The sequence below is a fragment of the Pithys albifrons genome, chromosome 13 (assembly GCF_047495875.1).
Source record: "Pithys albifrons albifrons isolate INPA30051 chromosome 13, PitAlb_v1, whole genome shotgun sequence".
NCBI classification, from domain to species: Eukaryota; Metazoa; Chordata; class Aves; order Passeriformes; family Thamnophilidae; genus Pithys; species Pithys albifrons.
The window spans coordinates 6,455,254-6,476,807 of record NC_092470.1 but is presented as its reverse complement, the minus strand read 5'-3'; the positions used below and the strand labels follow the sequence as shown (position 1 = coordinate 6,476,807).

The 21,554-nt window shown below is 49.1% G+C and overlaps 1 protein-coding gene across 1 annotated transcript; it reads right to left on the bottom strand.

The window, feature by feature from the left end:
* Positions 1-805: 805 nt before the first annotated feature.
* On the bottom strand, positions 806-18,928 carry SORD (sorbitol dehydrogenase). The gene is made up of 9 exons (XM_071568042.1): positions 18,807-18,928; positions 15,357-15,390; positions 14,471-14,635; positions 12,675-12,834; positions 9,998-10,116; positions 9,690-9,755; positions 3,691-3,866; positions 2,737-2,858; positions 806-1,949 (listed from the first exon to the last, which is right to left on the bottom strand). The coding sequence occupies exons 1-9, from the start codon at positions 18,870-18,872 to the stop codon at positions 1,784-1,786; spliced, it is 1,074 nt and encodes a 357-aa protein (XP_071424143.1). The 5' UTR covers positions 18,873-18,928; the 3' UTR covers positions 806-1,783.
* Between the last annotated feature and the right edge of the window lie 2,626 nt (positions 18,929-21,554).

The window sequence follows — 21,554 nt, the reverse complement described above, 5'->3', positions numbered from 1 at the left end:
TTTTTTGCCTCCTGTAGTTGAGTCTTGGTTACCTAGAGACTTGCAATACTCATGGCATAGTGCTGGTCTTGCTCCCGGCACAGAGCATTTACTCCAGCCCACTGGGAAATGGGTCAAACTGGAGTGAGTGTCCCCTGCACTAGTGATATACATATGGTCAAAAGTGGGGGATTACAGACATAGCACCCCAGACTGTGTCCCACCAGACCCATCATCCCCAGCAATACTCCCTCATTGGCCATGCCCCTAGCAAGACCTAGCATGGGAGCAAATTAGCCAAGGAGCCCAAACAGGCTGAGCTGTGGGAATAGCTCCAGCCCTCAGGATGTTAAACAGCCTTACAAGAGAACAGGAAGCAAGTTTCCATTTCCCAGCAATAACAGGGTGTTGTGATGGCCACTGGTCCCCCAACCTAGCATATGGGGCTCCCTCCAGCATGGGAGTCAGGATGGTCAGTGGTCCTCCAGCCATGCCAACAGTGTTCCCCCAGCATGGGAATGTGCTGAGCAGATACTTTGGCCACTTCTCCGTCTGGCTACAGAAAGTTCCCTGCATTATGTCTCATCTCTGTAAAAGTCAGCATGGACTAGGGGCCTTCCACCTCGGAAAGGATTAACTTGGCCACCTCTGGAATAAAGATAAGCTTTGATTTGCAAGTTGTTGGGTTGTTTGAGGCCTCACAGTCCTGCCAACACCAAGCTCAACTTGCAGCTTGACAAGGCCCAGGTCTGCACAGTCCCCAGGGCCCAAAGTCAGAAACCCCTCCAATCCTCCACCCCACACTTTAAAGGACACCAGGTAGGTCTCAGGTAGGCAGCATTTATTGAGGCAAGTTCAGTACCAGCCCAAGGAAGGAACTGATCTCTCAGTACTAAAATTAACATGACTTTAATCAAAGATTAGATTTTATCTGCAACCTGCTACCTCGTTACTACCTTGTTCGTGGCTCACAAACTCAGCAGGAAGGCCTGGTATTCCCCCAAAACTATGATTTGTTCATAGTGGTAAAATCTTTGAGTGATGCTGTGCCCTTATGTCTCCCCTGAGCTCCCCTCCATGCTAAAAGCAGCTGTGTCCCTCAAAAGCCACCCCTCAATGGGAGCCACATAAGGACACAGCCCTCAGTAATCCCAGTTTCCCAGCCTGCAGTGGTCCCGTGAGGAGTTGCTGGGGGAGACATAGCACATGTGGTCCCAGCTGGCCTCCAGACCAGTTTCACAAAAAACCTGGGCACTGAGCTTTGGGGTATTTGCAAGGAGCATGGAGAGAATGACCTGAGGCACTGGTCCTTCCCATGGATGGGGGATGGCCCGGCTTTGTTCCACAGGCTGTACAATCCCTGAGCGTCCCCAAGAGAAGGTGGAATGGGAAGGAGGAATATTTATGTAGGGCTATTTCACATCCAGGGACTGCCACATGGGAAAAGCTAGAGCCAGGGCAGTGCAGGGTGGAAAGGTGGAGTGCCAGCACCTTCCCCAGCACAGAGGCACCTGGCCAGACTCTGCTGAGGGGCTGCTGGAGAAGAGCCAACTGTGCAAACCCTCATCTCTAACCCAACATTTTGATTCAAACTATTGGTTGTCCATTTGTAGCTACCTGTTAGTGCTCTAATGGTGTATCCAAGTGCCACTCACCCTCATCACCATTTGATTTTCTAGTTCCAAGCAGCACCTGCACAAGGTGACTGCACACATGCAACAGCCCCATATCAGCCTCCTGCAGCCCCATCCTGCTCTTCCCAGGCAGGCGGTGCAGTGGGGTGAGGGCTGGGCACTGCAGCAGCTCAGGGGCTCTGGTCAGTGGGGTCACACTTCAGCATCACTTTGACCCCTTCCCCCCTCTTGGTGGTCTCGAACGCCTCCAGAGCCTTCTCCAGGGGGAAGCGGTGTGTAACCAAGGGCTTGACATTGATCCGCTTGGATGCGAGCAGAGCGATGGCCACAGGCCACCTGCAAGGGAAACAGCAGGGAATGAGAGAAGTCACTGCTTTGGAGCCCAAAGAAAAGAGCGGGGAGGAGTCTGATTAATTACAGTTATTTCCTTAGCCCAGGCAACCAAGGGGAGTTTTGCCATAAAAGAATCTTCTAGAGAGGGAACCTCAAGCACTGAACTTGGAAGATGGGACAAGCCAACTGTGCCAGGCTGTCAAGCACCAAGAAGGCAGGCACTGCTTCAGAATTGGCTGAGTAAGTGAAGTCACAGGAAACAAGTGAAAATCACAGGAAATAACTGCTTTGGAAGCACCAACAAAAAACCAAACTGCCATGCTCCACTCTCCTCTTGCCTGACCTCCTCGCTTGCACATTATCCACTGTGGAGCTCAAACTTGTGGACTCAGTGCAGGAGAGGGAAGGAAAAGCCTCAGTCACTTTCCAGCCTCTTCTCTGGCACAGACTTACTTGATTGGATTGCATTGCTGCTACATTTGAAATCATAGAATCATTGAGGTTGGAAAAGACTGCCCAGATCATCAAGTCCAACTATGATCATTGAGTCCAACCAGGAATGGGCCCAGTTAGAGCAAGGGATACAAAGGGATGCAGTTGCTAATCTAATTCCCAAACTGCCTACTTAAAGACACTTCTCATTTTAAGGAGCTTGACAACATCCCATAAATCCTTCCTGAAGAGCTACAGATCAAGCAAAGAGTCTTGCTCCACTGGCAAGAAACTACAGCTCTGAAGAATTCTAAGGATAGACTCGGAAACACATGATCCCACCCTGCATGAGACTCACGTGTTGCAGTAGCGGAATATCCCTCGGATATCCACCTCCCGCACGGCAGCGTTCACGATGGGCACCGTCACCATCTCAGGACCCAGCCCCACCAGCACCAAGGTCCCACCAGAACGAGTGGCCTGGGGAGGAAACACACAAACATGTTACATTTTGCAGAACACAGTTGCAGGAGCCTCTGCAAGGTCTGTAAAAAATAAAGCTACACTTTGTGGTTGTGATGAACTGCCCAGAGCATGATGGAGAAACCCAGGGAGAGGCAGGATGGTGTCAGGAGTCTGTGACACTGAAATACACAGTAGTCAAGGCTAAAAATGCAATCTTTTGAAAATCTTTGAAGGATTCTGGTATCTAAATCTCATTCTGAAAAATGGCTAGCATTTAGGACTACAAAGAGTACTTTGGGATTTCAATGGGAAAGATTTAAAACTAAGCCTAGTGCTTCACTGGAATTTCTCTTTTTGCCACTTGTCTCATTCCCCTCCTGCCATTTCACTGTGAAACTACACACTAACTTCTCCCCATCCTCCTATTAGGATGTCCATGGCAGCAGAACATCCCTTCCTTAACTGCTTCCTTCACCTTCTGGAATGAATTTTCTTGATTTTTCTCCTTATTTGCACATAACTTCAACTTAACAGAAGGTGATGTCCAACTGGTATCAGCTCCCTAACACTGCTGCACAGCCACACTCAGGTTTCAGGGTCATACTGGGGTCTCTTTGGGAAGAGGTTTAGCACCTGAGCATCAAATCAATTATCAATTATCCCCATGCCAACAGTAACTCTTCAATTGCCTCTTTTCATCTGCTGTCTAATGAGAACCTTCCCTCCCCTCACCAAGCCCAGTGAAATTAAGCACCGTGAGAGTGAACTAACTTGTTCTCTGCAGCATCCCAGACAAAACCAGACCAAACACCATCTCTGCTGTGCCTTGGGGGCAAGAGGTACTCACGTAAATGCCAGCCTGGATGCAGGCTTGCACCCCTGTGCACTCCACAGTGATGTCAGGCATGCAGCCAAGCACAGCTTCCACTTTGGAGGCCACCTCCTGTGGGCTCTCATTCTTCACCTGAATGGTGAAATCTGCCCCCACCTCCTTGGCCTTTTGTAGGCGAGGCGCAGATAAATCTGGGGAAAAGCAAAACAAATCATGAGCTGGAGCACTGTGTGAAACAGAGGAGAGGAAGAACCTGAGCCTGGAAACCGCTTCCTACATGTGTGCACAGGGCAGCACAACCAGGAGAAGGAAGGGTCTGTTTTTCCTCCTTCTGGACAGGCAGAGAATGGGATCTCTCTGGCAATGACTGATGAAGCAGCAGGACCTTCATCCACTAGTGGAAACAGACTGTAAGAAACCTCGTTACACATACACTCATTGAGTTAGCCTAGGGAAGAGCCCACAATGAGGCAAAAAAGCATCACTCTTGCATTTTCCTTTCCTGGCTCTCCATATTATTTACTCCCACCCTCAAGGACCCTCTCAAAGGTTGCTCTGACCTTGCCCCTTGATGGCCCAGAAATCACCTGGCTATGGACAGCACAGCACTAAGAAGCCTTTCTGACAGGAGACCTTAGGCTCAGAGGTGTGGTACTGGATGAGAGCAGACCACAAGCTCTCTGAGGGGTTCCTCAGTGAACCCTCTGCAGGTGCTTTTGGTTGAGCAAACTGCAGAATGCATCAGTTGTCAACACTACATGTCCCTGATGTCAGAGACCTTTCCTGCTCCTTTACTCTCATGGTAACAGCACTGAAGACTGCTGAGCATCTCTCAGACAGTTTCTGTCACAGATGAACGAGCAGGCAAGCCCGTAAAGAGTGGATCTCGTAATGGGGTGGACCTCAGACACCCCACTAACAGAACAACAAAGCTGGTATAATAAACTTCTGTTAGGGCAAGGCTGAACTCTGGTATTCTGTCCTGAGGGATCTTGACTGTAAATACTTTCTGAAGATCCATAGGACAGTTTGTGCAATGGAGCAAGCTGCTCTGGTGGGTAGCCACACCGTCTCTTCTCTTTCACATCCCCTGGAAAGAAGCCACCTATCCCTCTCCAGGCACCACTGGTGACCAGGACATCTCTGGAGATAAGGAGGTGGACAGCTAAGGAAAAAAGTGGCATTTCCCAGGCAGAAAAAACCTTTTTGCCCTGCACTAAAGAAGTGGTCTACGGAAGTCTGCCCACTGACACTGGAAAAGATGGATGAATCAAGAGCTGTAACAGCCAAGATGTCCTAGACCCAAAATTGAGGGGTGAACAATGTCTCCTCCTAAATGTCCTTGAAGACTCAGAAAATGATGCCTTTGCCATGGGCACACTCCTTTCCAGCAAGGAGCAAAATACCCCTTTCACCAGAGTACAGTCTTCAGAGAAGTCAGAGATGGGGTTGGATGAAATATCAAGCGAAAAGAGAAGGAGGATGAGGCCAGTGCTCCAACATGAGCCACTCTGACTCAGCCACAGCACTGGGAGGGAGCCAGGCCAGAGGCTCTACCTGCCCATCACACCAAGAACAGGATGAGACTCACTGACAGGGCAGGTGATAGACAAGCCCCCACGGGTAGTGGGAAGGCTCAGGATGCCAGATCTGGGCACACCCACCAAGAAGAGTACCAGGAGAGCCGTGGAGGCAGTTTCAAGAAGGGATAACAAAGGGTAATGAAATGCTGACGGAAGAGGAAAAGCCAACGCTGAAAAGTAAGGGCAGCATCACACTGGAAGCCTCAATTTGGGCTCTCATTCCTGTGGCCACAGGAGGATTAGTCAGGTCTGTTCCTCCCAAGCTCTGGGCATTGGGCTCCAGGTCATGTGTACGGTCACGCTTGACCACAGCTGAGCTGCACACAGAGACCACCCATGCCCCAAGAGCATGGGCAGGGGCTTTTGGAGGCACCTGGAGTACTAAGAAACACTTCTGTCCAGCATGGTTAGTGACTCCCAAATCCGCATATGCCAAGGAGAATACAGGGGCTCACCAGCGCTCCCAGCAATGGACCCAACTCCCCATGAAGGTTGGTCTCACAACACCAGCTTTTAGCAGACACTACTGGATCCAGCCATTCTGAGTATCTACCCAGTCACTAATATATTTTCAACTGTCTCTCTGGCAGAAATTGTCTTGGAGTGACAGGACAATGCATTTCATTGGCCACAAAAATCACTCTCAGCCTGCCCCCCCCCCCCTTTACTGTAGTTGGCCTCTGGTTTGCTGACTTGCTCAGGAAGCAAGTCCTGTCTCTGAGGGGCACATGGGACACAGCAGCAAATACTGTCAGCCCTGCTCGGGGCTGCAATAACATCTCTGGCCTAAGTGAATCACCATCAAGCAGACAGATCTGCATGTTACTGGGTTGCTCAGAGCTCCAGACACTTGTGAGTCTTGGGAAGGACTAAGTCGTTTGGATTTCAAACCTTACTGTGTCTGAACCCCACACAGCTCTTGGGAAACTGGTTTATTATACAATTAAAGGGTTGCATCTTGCCTTTGTCAGAAATCTGTTTTCACTTCCTGGACACTGGAGCTAATTAAAGAATAACAGTAGCCCTGTGTCTCTGCTTCTAACGAAGTTATCAAATTACCCTTAAGCTTCCTCATGCTGGTTTATGAGCCAGCTTAATAGGTAAATATTTTTAAAGCTCTCACACTTTTGGTACTGACCTTCTTTCTCAAAGGAGTTGAACTCTGCACAATTATTTATCTTTCTTGATCTTGACTTCAAGGGTTTCTGAAGGCACTGAAACCCAGAACTTCAGATATCAGAGGGGGAATAATTTCCCCTAAACAGGAATTACTAAGTGCACCTTTAGTGACAGACAGACCAAGTCAAGAGAGCCCAACACTTCCATACAAACACCTAAACTGTCCCTTCACTTGCTAAGGAAAAAGGCTGTAATTTTATGTATCTCTGAGGAGAAAAGCAGGTTTTCAGAGCAACAGCAAGGCAGAAGGACATAAATATCAATTACATCCACTCAGCAGTGGAGTGGAGAAAGACACAGACTTTTCAGAAGATTAGATGAGGGCCCATGAAACAAATTGATCTTCTCACCCAACTGGAGTTATTAAATATATCGAACACTCCAGGTGAGTCAAGGGCAGAAGCTGTAGGAGGTGAGCTCTCCCCAGGCCAAGAAAAAGCTTTTCTTAATATTTCTTTATTTGTGAGTGGTTTGTGAAAACAAACACAAACATTTAAAGTCTTAATTGCTGCGCAAACAAAGTTTTTCACAGAAAACCACATAATAAAAATTCCAGGTAATGAATTCAAAGAACCGGGTAGCAAAGTACAAGAGGGCTTTTGTGGGCAGACAGACATCTCACAGGTGTGGGCTCCTAAAGCCGACACAAAAAAGCATTTCCCAGCAAAATCCTCAGGGGCAACGAGCCAAACCAAAGCCATTCCTCAGCTGACATCACACACATATAATTGACTTGGGACAGCCCCTCCATGGGTGTCTCTGAGCATCTCAGCCAAACCCTTCTCACGTGGGAGGCGTCTACGAGTCACAATCAATACCTAGGCCAGCACATAAAGATAAGGGGTAATTCCATGTATCCAAGCTTGCTGACCCTACAAACCAGGAACCAGGAACTTCCTATGGCCACTTGGAGTCTTGTGGCACATGATACAGAGAGCAGCTCACCCAGGGTGCTCAGCAGCAGCCTCTGGGCAGAGGCAGCAGCAGCTCTCAGAGTTACAGAGAAGATACACCCAGGCAGGAGCGGGAATGGGGTGACAGGCTGAGCCAGCTGCCTCAGCCCCATCAACTCCTGCCAGCTCACCAAGCCCTTCCCCACCCAGGCACGGGGTCACCCCCAGACCCTGCACTAGACCAGCTGGGCAGCCAAGTTCCTCACATGTGATTCAGGGACAGAGCTGTTTTTCCTGCTACAGCAAACACCATCTGCAAATGACAACACTTCACAAAATCTGAGGTGTGGACTGATCCCATCCATCAAGCACACACGTCTCCAGGGTGAGGCCAGCAGAGCTAAAAATGCCCTGGACTTGGCAGCAAAAGGATTAAGGGAGGAGAAGGCAGTAATCTGCCTTGGGTTTTGATCTGAGCTTCTACTGAAAGATGTTTCCGCAAAGGCAAGAGGGTGGAACCTGAATTTTATCTCTCAACTCAAAGATGGAAACATTGTAATCGAAAGGTCAAAAATACACCTGGCCCAAAGCACGGGAGGTGAGTAACAGCCTTCAGAAAGGTCTAGGCTGGGGCTTTGACCCAAAAACACTGCAGCAACCTGTGCTCATTGTCCAGTGGCACCTGTAACTGCTCCTCCTGGCCATCACCACTCAGAAGGTCCAGTGTCTCAGAGAGAGCTGGAGACACTGCTTTCAGGCCTTGCTCAAACCCCAGGTGCAGATTTCAACCCGTGAACATTCTGAGCTTACTCCAATTCCCCATTCCTCTGGGCAGTCTACAGAGAGAGAGCCTGAACAATGGAGGAGAGGTGAAGGGAGCTGGGCTGGCTTAGCATGGCATAAAAATGCAGGGCTGAAACAGCTTTGCAACGACCTGAAGGGCAGCTGCATAGGTGATGAAGACTCTTTTCAGCTCTTGCAGCTGTGAAGGTGGTAAAGACTCATTGCAGTTCTTGCAGACAAGGGGAAATCCCCACAAATAACAGTTTGTGAGTGGACCCCAGAAAAAGCTTCTTCATTAAGAGGTGGTGCAAATCTAGAGTAGGTTCCTAGAAAGGAGGGATCTCCTTCCTCAGAGGTTTTCCAGATGCAGCTAGAGAAAGACATTGCTGCAAGCAGTAGCTGGACCAGAACTTCCCAGGACACAGCAAGGAAGGCCCATTTCTGAAATGCAGGGACACTGAAAAGGCCATTTCAGTCACTGTGGATAACCAGTGGAAAATTAAATTCCCAGCAGGGGCAGAAAGAAGGGCTGAGAAAGACAAGTGAGAAGCACAGTGTGGCTGCACACAGAAAACACCATGCAAACACCATGCAAACACTGTCCAAGCCATCAACCAGCACCACCAGAGGAAAAATAACCTGCTAAGATCAAAATTCCAAGAATAGCCTCTAAAATGGTATAAAATTCCTGGTCTGCATGGCAGGGGGAACACTAGAAGCAGATGTGTTGACTTGTATCAAAAGACCTGCTCAAAGCCTGAACAAGGTCTCTAGGCCTGATCCAGGGACCATTGATTAACCTCTTTGTTTTGGATTGTTGTCCTTGGAGCTGCTCCACCCACACAACCTGTCCATGCTGCGAAGCAGGAGTTATGACCCCGGTTCTCTAACCCAGCAGAGAAGCTGCAAACTGCAACTTCTTGATGATCCCAGTTAGGGCAGAGATCAAAGTCTTGCCCCAGGGAACAAGTTGTTTAGCAGGATTCCCTCCACATGTTACAACTTCAGTCACAAACAGATTTGTCTGGGCTGCCTTCCTAGCAGTGAACTTGAAAGAGTAATTTGGAACTAGTCAAAGTGCTGGAGTGTATCCAGAGTAGGGAAGAGAGCTGAGGAAGGGCTTGGAGCACCAGGAGTGTCTGAGGGAGCTGAGGGGGCTCAGGATGGAGAAAAGAAGGCTCAGCGGGCACCTTCTCACTCTCTACAACTCTCTGACAGGAGGGTGGAGCCAGGGCGGGGTCGGGCTTTGCTCCTGGGGAATAAGGGACAAGACAAGGGAAAAGGACTTCAAGTTGTGCCAGGGGAGGTTTAGGTTGGATATTAGGGAAAAATATCTTCCTTGGAAGGGTGGTCAGGAACTTGAACCTGCTGCCCAAGGAAGTGGTGGGATCATCTTTCCTGGAAGTGTTCAAAAAACATGTGGATGTGGCAGTTATGGACATGGTTGGGCTTGGCAGTGCTGGGTTAATGTTGGACTCAATGATTAAAGAGGTTTTTTCCAACCTTAATGATTCTGTGATTCTGTGAAAGTGTTGTATGGTGGAAAACAGGCACTCAAGGGAATACAAGGACTTACCTGTGATCACCACGGCTGCTGCACCCATCATCTTAGCAACAATCACATTAACAAGGCCAATTGGTCCTGGGTACAAGGGGGAGAAAGAGAACATGTACCACTGCCAGGCAGCCCCAGCCACAGGCTCTGAACACTGAACCCAGAGCCCCAAATGTTCCTGGGCTAAAGGAGCTTTTGGCAGCCTCAAGGTCCCCCTTGGCACACCTAAAGCTCTGCCATGACCCCCACTGACAGTAGAGCACAGCCTGTGCCCTGCCCATCCCCTCCCAGCAGATAGGGAACCCAAGGACTGAATGTGTTCACCATACCAGAGCCAGACACAAAGACTTTGCTTCCCAGAGTGACTCCTGCTCTTCTGCAGGCATGAATTCCCACTGAGAGGGGCTCAATAAGGGCTCCTTCTTCAAAGGTGACATTGTCTGGGAGCCTGGAAGAACAGGACACGAGCAATAGTCACCAAAGAGGTTTATGAGGGTGATAAGGAAAGCCATAATGCTCAAAGACCAAACATGGGTGTAAATCACAGTGGCAAAATGCATTCTCATCCATGGTCAGAGAAATGCCAGGCTGGAACATGTTTCAAAAGCTTCTATTGCCTCTTTCCCTCCTCTGAAGCAGCAACAAGTCCACCTAAGCCATTTACCAGTAAGGTCTGCTCAAGCACCAAACACAGGGACCCACAAACTTCCCCACATCAACACTCCAGTACTTGGTGAGTCAATCCAAGGACTTCTTTGCCACTCATTCCCTTTGGAATAAACCCTTCAGTTTATTCCATGGCTGGGACTCACCAGTGAGATCCCAGACCCCTCACCTGGGTTGGATTATTCAGCTCCACGGTTTTAGAAAATATCTGACTGCCAAAGGTGATGTCACCAGGAAAGGCAGACAGATCCAGGTCTCCTCATAACACCTGGGAACCCCTACCCTGATGCACCAAGTGTTTTAAGCAGTGGACTGGTCCCAGCACACACTCTCCTGATTGTAAGGGGATATCAAACTCCTTTTGGACAGAAACAACCCTGTAATGCAACCAGTGTGAGTGATGGAAGAGAGCAGAGGGGGTGAAACTTCTGAACTGCTGACAGAAATAAATCTTAGCCTGACAACGCTACCCACCAGGGAGCCACCAGCATGGGCTATCACAACCAGTGCTGGGAGCTGTGCCTGTCAAAAGGGTTTTTCTGACAGCCACGGGAAGCTCAAGGTCAGATCTCAGCCAGGCCAACATGAAGCCACAGAAGTGGAAATGATGGCTGTGGGAAGACATCTGTAATATATCTGCACATGTCTCTTGTCTCCAGGAGGCTTTAAAGGTCTGCCTCCAAGAGTTCAGCTGTCACAGTTTGGCATCACATTTGCTACTGTTGGATTTGGGCACTTCCCTGTCAAGGGCGAGGGCAGGTTCACAGCGTGATCTCACCTCCATCAAGTTACTCAGAGCATCCAACACAGAGTCTGCTCACCAGCAGGATAGAGAATAACTGCCCAAATGTGCGAGAGCCCACTGAGCTCAGCCATCAGCTGTTCTTAGCAAATCTTTGCTTGCAGAGTGGCTTCATGCAGGGAATCTGCTCTGCATCAACCAGCCACGGATGGCTCCAGGTTCAGGCTTTGCATTTCAAAGCTCAAAACTAAACTAAACTACAATGAAATAGCCAAAGTAATATTTGCTCAAATTGGAGGGGGAAAAAAAAGGAAAAAAAAAAGGAAAAAAAGAAAACAAACCTGGAAGGAGCCAGCTACAAAGCAGCCACTTTCTCCCACACAAAAACTTATGATGCTGTCAGAAAATGTTATTTTAATACACAGGAAATCACTGACAGCGGGTCTGGACAGTGAGATGTTAGTCCCATCCGGAGTAGCACCTCATCCTGACAGCAGCTGCTTGGGATCTGCTTTGAAAGCTTCCTGCTTGAGGACTCTCAGGAGAAGAGCAGTCAAGTGCCTCCTTCCAATGGCCATGATCCTGAACACTCCCTCTGCAGACACCAAGGATCTTCCTGCTTGTGGAAGTACTAGCTCTGTGCAAACTGAGAAAGAACAAGTGGCACGGGTAGAGCAGTCACAAGGGGCCACTGCTTGGGCTACTTTTAACTCCTTGTTAAAGGCACTTATGTGGGTATAAGGTTGCAGAGGCTTTCTCAGGTTTCCGGTGTATTTGAGGCCCTGGCACAGGTTTCCCAGAGAAACTGTGGCTGCCCCATCCCTGGAATGTCCAAGGCCAGGCTGGATGGGGCTTGGAGCAAACTGAGTAAGTGGAAGATGTCCCTGGCCCTGGCAGAGGGATGGAATGAGATGAGCTTCAAGGTCCTTTCCAACTCAAACCCTTCTATGATTCTATGATTTGCCAGAGTGTTTAAGCACAGATTTGCTTTTAAGCAAATGTGTGAGTTCTGCCATAATTAATTACCATACTCAAGTCTGTTGAACTGGATATGAAAACAGATGTGTAATGTTGGCAGCTTAGTGGGGACACTCAGAGCTACATGAAAAAATCAGCTCAGCAGAGCCACTGCTTTCTGTTCCTGCTCTGCATCAAGTGGGATGACTTTGTTTCAAGCGACAGAGCAAGGTGTCAGCAGTCAGTGTATTGTTTCCTGAAAAGCAGCAGCAAAGCTCAGCTCAAAGAACCACACAAAGACCTTCAGGCACTGGCCTAAGAAGGTAAGGATATAAAAAGACAGCAGAAAACAAACCAAGAGCAAGGAGCAAATGGGAAAAGGAAAATAATTAAAGGGTAAAGCAGTGGTGACATCCCAGAAGACATGCAAGAAATGTTTATGTCTGACACCGCAGGGGATAAACTACGCCTGCCTGACAAACCCTTTGCAAAGAGGCTGCCATCCAAGCTTAGACATGTTATTTATGGATTAGAAAGCAACAAAACCTGTTGGGATCACATAAAGAATACTCAGAAGGGCCAAGAGGTGATTGCTTCCCCCGGGGAGTGTGTATTTCTCTGCGTAGCGAGCACGGACTCACTTGTAGCAGTAGCTGGCACTGTGCTTGTAGTAGCGGCACAGGTTCCCATCGTCGGGGGGCGTCGCACAGAAGAAGATGGTTGGAGACAGGTTGTAGCGGCCAGTTTTGCAGAACTCATCCATTTCCCTTGGGACACCTGGCTCGATGGCCACACGGTCACCTGCCAGGGAAAGCAGGCTGTGTCAGTCAGGGACAAGGTGGCACACAGGTATGAGTAGCACCAAAAACACAGGAACCCTGGCACAAGAGAGGCATGAGGGACCAGGGCAGACTGGTCTAGTGGAAGGTGTCCCTGTATATGACAAGGGGGTGGAACAAAATCAGCTTTAAAGTCCCTTCATACCCAGACAAGCTTATGATTCCATGATTATCTGATTGCAATCACAAGGCAGGATGGACTGGAGAGAACAATGTGGCTACAGTACAACTTGCAAGTACACAAGGGACACGAACCAGCACATTTATTTGGCAGAGAAAGCCAATTAGAGCCAAATCTCTGAGTGAAGCTCCACCAACAGCCAGACATGGTGGCAAGCAGGACAGACCAAAGCAAAGAGCCATCTAGGCCACAACATCACCTCAGAGATGGCCTCAGAGGATGTCTGGGCATGAGAGGAGCAGGACACACACATTCTGAATGCTCTCCCAGCCTGCTATTCAGCTGTGAGGTCTCCCAAGCTGCATGTGGTTTGTATTTAGTAACATTCAACAATGTCTCCTCCTCTTCCACTGTGTACATGGTCTGCTACATCTCGGTAAATGCTGTATGTGGCTTTGGCTTTCCCTTGCTCCTGTATTGGAGGGACCAGAACAGGCAACCTTTATGTGGCCTCTCCCTGCCCTCCATGAGTCCTCAGACCTGTGTCTCACATCCTTGTCTCTCCAGCTCCCTGCTCAAGTTCCTGACTTCGACATGTGTCACAGAGATGCTGCTTCACATCTGGTCATCTCCTTGTTCTCCTCTATCCTCACTGCTTTTACATCCCTTTGGAAAGGAGGAGATTGGAACCCCACACATTGCTCCAGATGGGCACTGATGTTCTCTGTCTGTCCCTTTCTTAGCAATGATTTGCATTTTTCACCATTGCTGAGCCAACACTCCCATGCTCAGTGTCAGAGCCAAAGGTCTCACCCCTCAGCAGCGAGCATTTTAGTTATGCAGCTGGTTTTGTTTCTTCTGTTGTGGACATTACTTTATGTTTACCTGCATCTTTCTGGCACTCCTCAGGTCTCCCTATAACTCTTGCTGACTCTCCTGCATCCTCTCCACCCTGCCTAAGTTGCTGTCATCAGCAAACTTGGCAAAATTCCCTGCTCAGCCCATTTTCTAGGACATCCATGAGCTCAGTGAGCAGTGGAGGTCACACCACAGGCCTGAACCAGTTGCTCCAGTGACCTCTCTGCACTGCAGGAGGCCATTTGCTCCTTCAAGAGCACACACAGAGAAGAAACATTAACAGCAGGTCACTGGCAAGAGCAACGTACGTGGTTTCTGAAGCTTTATCGAGCTTCCTTAAAAGGCACCTTGTACCAGTATCTGCTCTGCTCTGCATTAAAATACAGCCAGGCCAGCTCAAGATATACCAGGATAAAACTGCCTAAGGAATATCATACACTACAGTGGCCAAGCTGGGTGACTAATAGCAGCACAGTGACCGTTTTTGAAGGAGGAGGTCACACTATGAGCTCAGAACCTCAGATAAATTTAAGTGACCTCAAAAAGCCCAGCCTGTTATGGACACAATCTCAGGAACCGATTAGCAGGAAACCAAACAAACAGTTTTGGTTGCAGATACCTGGTTTCAGATGAGTCACCCCTGAGCCCACTTTGATGACAGTCCCAGAAGCTTCGTGCCCCAACACCATGGGGTTCTTGACAACAAAATCCCCGATCCGGCCGTGCTGCCAGTAGTGGACATCAGACCCGCAGATCCCGACGGAATGCATGCGCAGGAGGACCTCTGCCAGAACAGGAGGGAAAGCTCCTTGCAGAAAACTCACCTTCTCAGCCAGTGGGACAGCAGCATGTGGGCTGGCCTTGGGCCCAACAGCAAGGCCAAGCCAGTATTGACACATCCAAATTTACTGGTATTAAATAAATACACCAGAGCAGCACATGCACACATTTGTGAGCCATGAAATACCAAATTACACAATGATTCACAAATTAAGAAGGTTTAAAATACAGCAAGACAAAAGCTAATGTCAACAAAAGGTATGGTCCACAAAACAATACAACTTAAAAGGGGCGTGACTGTTGCTGGAGCAGGAATAAATGAGCAAGTCCATTTAATTTTTTCTGTCTCCCTAAGCTGTGATTTCAGCCCTGGAGAGTTAGTGAATCACATTTCTATCAGCCCATATGCCCATTCTATTAATGTTTAGTCCTGCAATAAGGTCATCTGACATGTCCCAAGAGCCATTTAATGGGATATACACAAACTGATGGAACAGGAAGCAAAAAAAAACAGATAAAGGGGTATATCTCTGACTGCTTCCACTCTTCTTTTCAGATGGAAAAGCAGCATTATCTGTTTCATCCACTCAATCTTTTTTGGATTATTTTATACTTTCTGAGAAATATTTTTATATATTATGTATAAATTTATAACATCAAGGAGCAATGAAAGAGAATGAGAAATCCATAAAGAAAGCAGACAGAAGCATCATCTCTAGACCTACCATCGGGACCTGGTTCTGGGATTGGACGTGTTTCCTGTGGAAAAAAAGGAGAAAAAAAAACATTTAGCTGTTTGTGCAGAGTCCTGGGAATACCTTGTGGAAAGTCAGCCCAGGTTACCTCAGGAAAATCCAGAAGAAATGAGGGGTTTGGTCCTGTCTGCTCAATAAGACACTACTTTGCAATGAGGAGCTTCCTCCTAAGCTCAGCTCACTTTCTGTGCTCATGGGAGTATCGTGGGATTCGTTCCGAGTCAGGAACTGCCAGCTTGGAAATCCACTCTCCAAATTAGTTTGCAGTATATTCCCCTTCCCTGCCCTGACAAGAGCCACTTACTAAACTTCCCTACCCTGAAGCAGCCTCAAGTTTCAGCTTAATCCTTCATCCCACTGGCTGATGAAAAAATCTCCTGTAACTGGGAAGATTCCGAACCGCCCGTTTCTATAAAGCCTCAATATTGCAGAGGTCCCTTTGTTATTATCATAAATAATAGAAAATATTTTTACTACATAATCACAGAACCAGTGAATGGTTTGGGTTGGAAGAGACCTTAAAGATCACTCAGTCCCACCCCTTGCCGTGGGCACAGACACCTTCCACTGTCCCAGGTTGCTCCAAGCTCTGTTCAGCCTGGCCTTGGACACTTCCAGGGATGGGGCAGCCACAGTTTCTCTGGGCACCTGTGCCAGGGCCTCACCACCATGTCCCAGTAACACATAATTTATACACAATATTTATACATAATAATGTATACAGGATGATTTATATGTAATAATGTATAAATCATCTTTCAGCTTTACTGTAAATCCCATTTCAGGTCACATCCACTTGTAATTCCCATGGCACCTCTTCATGGGATAAACAAAGAAACCAGAGTTAGAAAAGTGGTCACCTGGCCCCAAGTCACCTTTCCACGCAATAAGATCTGCAGGCCTTTTGTCTTCACTGAGCTCCCTCAGCTGCATCAAAACCCAGAAGGAATCATGTTGTTGGGTTTTACAACACCAAGATACTACAACACCCTCTGAGCACCCACCTCAAGGATTGTGACTCTAAGAAAAGCCCCCCCAGAACAGTGCCAGTGATGAACTCTTCAAAATCCATTTGTTGCTCGAATTTTGAGGATCACTGTTCTGCATTTTAACTCATTAAATACATTCTCAATCCCAGCATATTCCTCAACTCCTATTTTGTACTTTGCCATTCTAAACATCACACAAACAGAAACTCTGGAAACATACAACTCAAGTGACTGAAATTTTCCAGGTTCAGATCTGTATCTGCAACTTTAATACAGGGGGGTTATTTGGTCTCACTGAAGACACTGCCCAGAGCATTATTTTTAAAAGAGGTCTTTCTCTTACATAGGAAATGCAATAAACACTCAATCAGGTGACACACCAGAGGTACAGACCACCTCAGACTGAACAAAATAACCCATGGTGAGAGATATGAGAGATAAAGTCAACTTCCAGCTGAAAATATCTGTGTGGGGAAAAAAGAGAACTTTTTTTTCATTTTTGTTTTTCAAAAACAGCTTTGCCCAAAACCCCAGACATCTGTGTGGGAAGTGAATCCTCCAGCCTGATTTGTAGAAAACAGGAGTGACTAAACCAGAGAACACCAAAGACACGAGTTCTGCTTATTGTTCACTGAAAGTTCAGAAATAGTGACTGGTAAAGGAAATACAGCAAATGTTTTCTGTGAAAGGAAAGGGAAACCATTGTGAAAGTATAAAACGATCAGCAGGCAGCAAACAGGAGCCTGTGGCAACCACCCAAGGGGAAGAGGATAGTCATCAAAAACTAAATCAATGCATTTGCACACAGTGCAGGGGTCAGAGTGAGTCTTCCTGCAGGAAACATGCCCAGGAATCAAGAAAGGGGTCAGAATTATGGGAAGATGGTCTCACCCAGCTTTAAGTATCAATAAGAGATAACAAGTTCAGAGTTCACTACTGAGACTCTTTCCGTGATCAGTGGATCAATACAGTGAGCACCATCCACATTGTGGCAAAGGAATCTTAGGGAAGCCCAGAAGGATCACACCAGGGGCTGCCAGTGAGGCAGGGGGGGCAATGGTGACCACGCCAAGGTCTCATTAGTACACATATCCCAAGAAAAACATACACATCTGGGTGTAAGTCAATTTAGAGACCAGTAACACCAGTGTGATGGAGTCATTGTCCATCTCACAAGTCTCATCAATTACAGGGATTTGGGAACTTTTTTTGCAGTAGGGGGACCACCTCAAGTCTCAACCCATTTTTATTTCTTTAGTAGTCAGGCTCCATGGGTATCTAGTGAAAGTGCAGCCACACAAGAACCACCCCCACAGACGCCACTCAGACTCCTGCACGTGTGGCTTGAGTTGGGCAGGGATGGTGAAAAATCAGTTCCTTCCTTGATAACCATATCCCAAACAAGGCACTATGGGCTATTGAAAGTCTGTGTGCTCCTGATAGCCCTCCTGCCAGGACTCTGTGTACATAAAGAGACCTGCCAATGCTTGCCCATGGAAATCTTCCTTCCCCCATTTGGCACTCTCCAGACTGGCAAACACGGATCTCCAGCAGCACTGTGGTGATTCAGCAGCCAGGAAGAGCCAGGCATTCACAGCAAGAAAAGCAGAACAAGCCTAAAATACTTCAAAAGTACATAATAAAAGCCTCCCCTAATTGGGAGGGTCCTGCAGCACCTGCTCCCTCTGAACACTCATTCCTGCTCCTCACCTGAGTTCTGGCAGCCCAAAGTAACAACCACCCCCCAGCCCTGGGAGCAGCTGCCTCAGCTGTGAGAGCGGCTTATTGGGGGCAAACCGAGATTTCAGGGATTCCGCCTTTCAGGGATATGAGGTTTTCCACCTTAATGGAATTGGCAAAGATCTCAAGAATATTATCCCCTCCAGTGCATTCTGCAGATGAAAGCTTTCCAAGCTTGGAAAAACAGAAAATGTACAGGATTTGTCATGCAAAGTTGCCACAACAATCTGAAAACAGACCGTGCTTCTAATACTACTGCACCCTCCTGCTTGCGTGAATGGGTGTATTTACTCATTTATTCCTCTTGCAAGAACGTTTCACCTCCCAAGCACAGGAGGGCAGGTGCATTTTCTTTTCCCTGTCCGGGTCATTCCGTGTCCTGTGGGGAGCCCGAACCGGCACGCGGTTCCCCCGCAGAGCTGGGCGGGGGGGAGCCCAACCACGGGGCCCGCCGGGATCGGGGCACCTGCGCCCCCCGGGTCACCCCCGCAGGGCTGTGGGAGCCGCTGCCCTTCCTGGGAGGGCCGGGAGGGGAGCACGGCGGGGCTCGGGCCGGCCGCACAGCCCCGAGCGGGGGGCTCAGCCCCGGGGCCCGTGGGCGCTGCTGCCGCTGCCGCTGCTGCCGGACCCGCCCGCCCCGCCGCCCCCAGCGCGGCCCCGCTCCCGCCCGGCCCCGCCGCCCCGGCCGTACCAGCCGCAGGTCCCCGGCCCGGTGCACGACCACGGCCACGTTCTGCCCCGCCGCCGCCGCCGCCATGGCTCGGGCTCGGCGCGGCCCCGGGTCCAAGGGCCGCAGCCGGGGTGGCCGCCCCGGCTCCCACCCCCAGCGCCCGGCGCCGCCCCCGACACCGAGTGGGCACGGGCGGGACCGCCACCGGGGACCAGGCACCGACCCCGGCTCCAGGCCCAGCCACAGCCCCAAGTTCGGCTCCAGGCCCCAGCCACAGCCCCGGCCTCAGCTCCAGGCCCTGGCTCCAGCCCCAGCGCTGGCTGCAGCCCCAGCTCCAAGTCCCAACCCCAACACCTCCAGCTACAGCCCCAGTCCCTGCTACAGCTACAGCTACAACTACAGCTACAGCTCCAGGCCTCGACCTCAGCTCCAGCCCCAGCTCCTGCTCCAGCCCCAGCTCCCCCAGCTCCAGCTCCAACTCCAGCTCCAGCCCTGGCTCCAGGACCCAGCCCCAGCTCCAGTTCCAGCCCCAGCCCCTTCTCCAGCCCTATTTCCAGCTCCAGGCCCAATTCCAATTCCAGGCCCAGCTCCAACTCCAGCCCTGGCTCCAGGACCCAGCCCTGCTCCAGCCCCAGCCCCAGCTCCAGGCCATGCTGGTGGCAACACTGCACCTGCACTTTGATTAAAATTCAGTAAATTGCAGGTCTGTGGGCTTGCCTGGACATGGCATCATTTAAATGTGGTTAGCTACAAAAATGGTTTATTGGAGAAAAGAAATGGAGTTTTTATGAGTTCTGGGTTTGGGGATAAGAGGTTTTCCATTTAAATGGGCTTGGCAAAGATCTCTACAAGATTATCCTCTAGAGTGTCATAGAATCATGGAATATCCTGAGCTGGAACAGACCCACAGAGATCCTCAAATCCAGCTCCTGGCCCTGCATAGGACATCGCAACAAACCCACCCTTGTCCCTGGGAGTGTTGTCCAAATGCTCCTTCAGCTCTGGCAGGTTTGGGGCCGTCCGCACTGCCCTGGGGAGCCTGTTCAGTGTCCAACCACCCTCTGGGGGAAGAACCTTTTCCTGATCCAACATAACCCTCCCCTGACACAGCTCCAACCGTTCCCTCAGACCCTGTCCCTGGTCACCAGAGAGAAGAGCATTCTAAGAACATCCTGCAGCTGAAAGCTTTCCAAGTTTGACTTCCTTGGAAAAATAAAAAATATACAGAATTTGTCATGCAAAGCTGACAGAACCAGCTAAAAATAGCTTGTGTTTCTAGTATTATTTCTTCCTGCTCCTTGCATGAATGGGTGTATCTATGAATTCAGAGCCCCTGTAAAAATGTTTCACCTCCCAGTCACATGAGGACATGCATTTTTTTTCTTCCTTTTCAGCATCAGAGACAGAGTCAGCATCAAATCAGTGCCTGTGAGCCCCTCCTGTGGTTACTCTGAGGGCAGGGGAAGCGTGTGCGGGAAGCTGTGACAAAACACCTTACTCAGTGTTTACACAGCAATGCAATTCCTGACACATCCATTGAAGCATGAATATTTGTGTATTATGGAAAGAAGGCAAATAGCCATCTCTTTCTGGATATGCTTGTTTTCTTAAGGCACATGCTCATGCCTCTCATTTTTAGGATGTATTTACCTCCAGATCTGACTTGCCATGCAAATTATCTGTGTAGGATTCACTACGAAATTCCACAGCTCAGCCAGCACCATGCAGCCAGACCCCTGGACTCCCTAAATCTGAAGAAATGCTGGAGACATGGACTGGGAGCTCCACTGAGAACTCTGGAATCTTGCAATGATCCTTTGGATTCTTGTGTTGGTTTTGCTCTGCAGGTGCATTCCAGGGTGCCAAGGGCTCCACTGGAAGCCATCACATGACTCTTCATCTCCTGCAGCACTAAATTCTGCTTTCCTCACAGACTCTCTTCCCCAGTATTGCTGATCTACTGCTAGAACCCTGAAGAAGCTGAGTTCCCTAGAATTAGTTATGGCTGGGAATGCACAGAAATTTGGCCATTCCCATGCAGTTTTATCAAGGGAGATTTCTCACAGACTCAGTGTTTGCCCTGGATAATTTCTCTCCATTTGAACTCCCTACATTTCCTAGAGCACAGTTGCAGGCTGCATTGCCAAAGACATGCTGGTTCCTTGCACACAGCTGGGATTTCCTCTGTGGGCATCACCCAGACCAGGGTCACGGCAGGTGTGTCGGGCAGTCCAAAAAAGTGTGTGTTTCAAGCACCACAGGATCTGTCTTGCTGTGAAAGTGGCTTCTGTGCATGCCAGGGGATAGTCTGGAGAACCAGCCTGGGCTACTGGTGTCCCCAGGGTGTCACTTAACAGGGCAGGGGGGCAGGTTTGAAGTGCTGTGGTTCTCTCTTCTCTCTTCTGTCTCTTCTTAAGGTGCAGTGATGCCAACACGGCTCCTGCCCTGCAGAAAGAAGGGAATAAAGGAAGTTCCTTGCCAGCCTTTGGGCAACAAGTGGCTTTTTGTTGGGGCAGGGAAACTGGTTCCTTCAGCATTTCTGCTCCTCCCTACCATGACTGTCAACACTTTACCCTCAGTTTCTTCCCCTTCTCTTTCCCCCTTCTCTTCTGAATCAGACCCACTTCACATTTCCCATCTGTGTTTTCCCTGCTGGCATTTCCTGCCTGGCACCTATCACCAATGTGCTGGCTGGGCCTGCTCTTGCTTCAGAATCACAAGGACTTCACCAGCCACTACAAGTCCTCCAAGTTCCTAATTTAAAAGATG

Bases quoted from the DNA above. Each gene is read 5' to 3' on its own strand.
- SORD (XM_071568042.1), bottom strand. From the start codon at position 18,872: ATGGCGGCGGCGGCGGCGGGGCAGAACGTGGCCGTGGTCGTGCACCGG. The intron at 10,117-12,674 runs GTGAGTCCGTGC...CTGTTCTTCCAG, and splicing joins AGTGCCAGCTACTGCTACAA to GCTCCCAGACAATGTCACCT. The intron at 9,756-9,997 runs GTATGGTGAACA...CCTTGTACCCAG, and splicing joins AGTCTTTGTGTCTGGCTCTG to GACCAATTGGCCTTGTTAAT.